The following is a 2,500-nucleotide window of genomic DNA, read 5'->3' as shown; positions in this document are numbered from 1 at the left end:
AAAAAAAAACAGGTGGGTCTCCCACCCTACACTGTCCTGTCTGATCAAAGGCGTAACTCTGTACAAGGGGAGCAGACGTCCAGAAGGCCTGCACTGGTACGGGCGCTCTAACCATATATGAATTCCAGAGGGCCTGCACTGGCACGGACCATATATAAATTCCAGAGGGCCTGCATTGGTACGGACCATATATGAATTCCAGAGGGCCTGCATTGGTACGGCCGCTCTAACCATATATGAATTCCAGAGGGCCTGCATTGGCACGGACCATATATGAATTCCAGAGGGCCTGCATTGGTACGGACCATATATGAATTCCAGAGGGCCTGCATTGGCACGGCCGCTCTAACCATATATGAATGAATGAAAAAGACGGGCCTCTCACCCTTTGACGAGCTCCACTACGATGAAGTCGCTGCCATCGCCGCTGTTGAAGAGCAGAAGGCCGTCGGCCGTGGTGGTCTTGAACTGGAAGAAGAGGTGCATGGAGGCGTACGCCTGCAGCGTGGCTAGCGCCAGGTAGCTGCCTTTGCTCCGGAATATGACCGGGTCAGCGATGATGTGGCGCATGCCGAAGCGGGCGTTGAGCTCGCAGTGCGAGATGTCGCCGTTTTTGCACTGGTCCAGGTAGGGGGCACCATTGAGCGTCAGGCCCTGCAGGTGCCCGATGAAGTTGGACGGCACCACGGAGATGAAGCGCCGCTCCGTCATGATGCCCGTCTCGATGTTGTGGAACTCCAGCCGCGTGTGCGCGCCCGTCATCTGACCTGCAGAACAAGGGGTCACACAACCCAAGGTCAAAGGGACACTCAAGGTCAAGGTCAAGGTCAACACCAAGGTCAAGCAAAACATACCCTGCACATGTCGGGGATTAATCTGGACAGCTAGCACTAAAACAACATACACTGAACAGAGGAACACAACAGCACACAATTCAAACACACTTCATGGGATATTGCCACAAGGTAAAACAAAAGAAAAGCACACTGTCTCTAAAGCTCCCACTTTAATGGTGGGTGACACACAACGTTTTCGACCTCTCAGGTCTTATAGGTGTTATATTGGCACAAGGTCAAAGACATGTCAAGGTCAAGATCTCCTCAGAGTGTACTCACACTTGAGATGTGTCTACTGAGCAAACCTGGTGCTTAACTTAGACTCACAGCAGAAAGTGTACATACTGTAATTATACTTATACATGACCATGTTCTACTGCTCTTCATACTATTCATCCTGCACATACACTTATTCATATGACATTTCTGTTTTTATTCTTTATATATGTTCAGTGAATGTTGTACTTTGAGAGCAAAGATTAACCAGAGTCAAATTCCTTGTTTGTTTACGCAAACCTGGCCAATAAAGCTGATTCTGATGATAAAGATGATCCATGTTGACCAGGCTGACCACCAGATACTAATACTACATAGAGAGTGGGCTTCAGCTCATGCAAAGTCTGTGTGTGTGTGTGTGTGTGTGTGTGTGTGTGTGTGTGTGTGTGTGTGTGTGTGTGTGTGTGTGTGTGTGTGTGTGTGTGTGTGTGTGTGAGACACTAATACTGCATAGAGAGTGGGCATCTCCAGCTCATGCAAAAATAGCTGCAGTTCATGTACAGCTCAGTTCAGTCCATAGGATGGTGAAGCTGACTCATGCCTCACGCTAGGATCCAGCATTCAGCTGCACACACAGCCTACGCTACACTACTTAAGAATGTCTCTCTCTCTCTCTTTCTCTTTCTCTCTCTCTCTCTCTCTCTCTCTCTCTCTCTCTTTCTCTATCTCCCACTTTTAGTTGATCTTACAAATGAGTCCTGACGCTTTAAGCACTTGACCAACCGCTGTGACTCACTGCTGGTCAAGACCCCCGGGCAGTTAAGGCCAAATGCACATCATGACTATACTACCCTCTGTAGACCTGTGGCGGGCTATTCAGCACTATCCAACCTTTAACGTAACACAATACACACTAATATAACGCAATACACTCAAATCTAACACAATACACGCTAATCTAATGCAAATCACACTAACTTAATCCAATACACACTAATACAGTAGAATGCAATACACTCAAATCTAACACAATACACTAATTTAAAACATACGCTCCCATAAAACAATGCACACTATATTAACACAATACACACTAATTTAACACACACACACTATATTAACACAATACACTAATTTAAAACATACGCTCCCATAACACAATGCACACTATATTAACACAATACACACTAATTTAACACACACACACTATATTAACACAATACACACTAATTTAACACACACACTACCATAACACAATGCACACTATATTAACGTAATACACACTAATTTAACATATACGCTATGCTGGGTGTGTGAGTATTTAATCAGTAGCAGCTCAGTTCATCTTAATAAGGGTGGAGCTGATATGAATAAATAAGAAAACTATGTTGCTAATGGAATAAGAGTTACAAAGAGGCTAGAAGATTATTATATTATATTATATTATT

At 44.7% G+C, this 2,500-nt stretch overlaps 1 protein-coding gene across 1 annotated transcript in view; it reads right to left on the bottom strand.

Annotated features, from left to right (window-relative positions):
* The window catches only part of LOC121689349 (neurexin-3-like), a 561,367-nt gene that overhangs the window by 273,158 nt on the left and 285,709 nt on the right, over window positions 1-2,500 (bottom strand). The window contains 1 exon segment of the mRNA XM_042069080.1: window positions 386-767. Coding sequence (XP_041925014.1) covers window positions 386-767 — 382 coding nt within the window.

Source organism: Alosa sapidissima, chromosome 18 (assembly GCF_018492685.1).
Source record: "Alosa sapidissima isolate fAloSap1 chromosome 18, fAloSap1.pri, whole genome shotgun sequence".
In the NCBI taxonomy this organism is placed as follows: Eukaryota; Metazoa; Chordata; class Actinopteri; order Clupeiformes; family Clupeidae; genus Alosa; species Alosa sapidissima.
The sequence above is the reverse complement of the archived record's forward strand: the minus strand, read 5'-3'. Positions and strand labels throughout refer to the sequence as shown.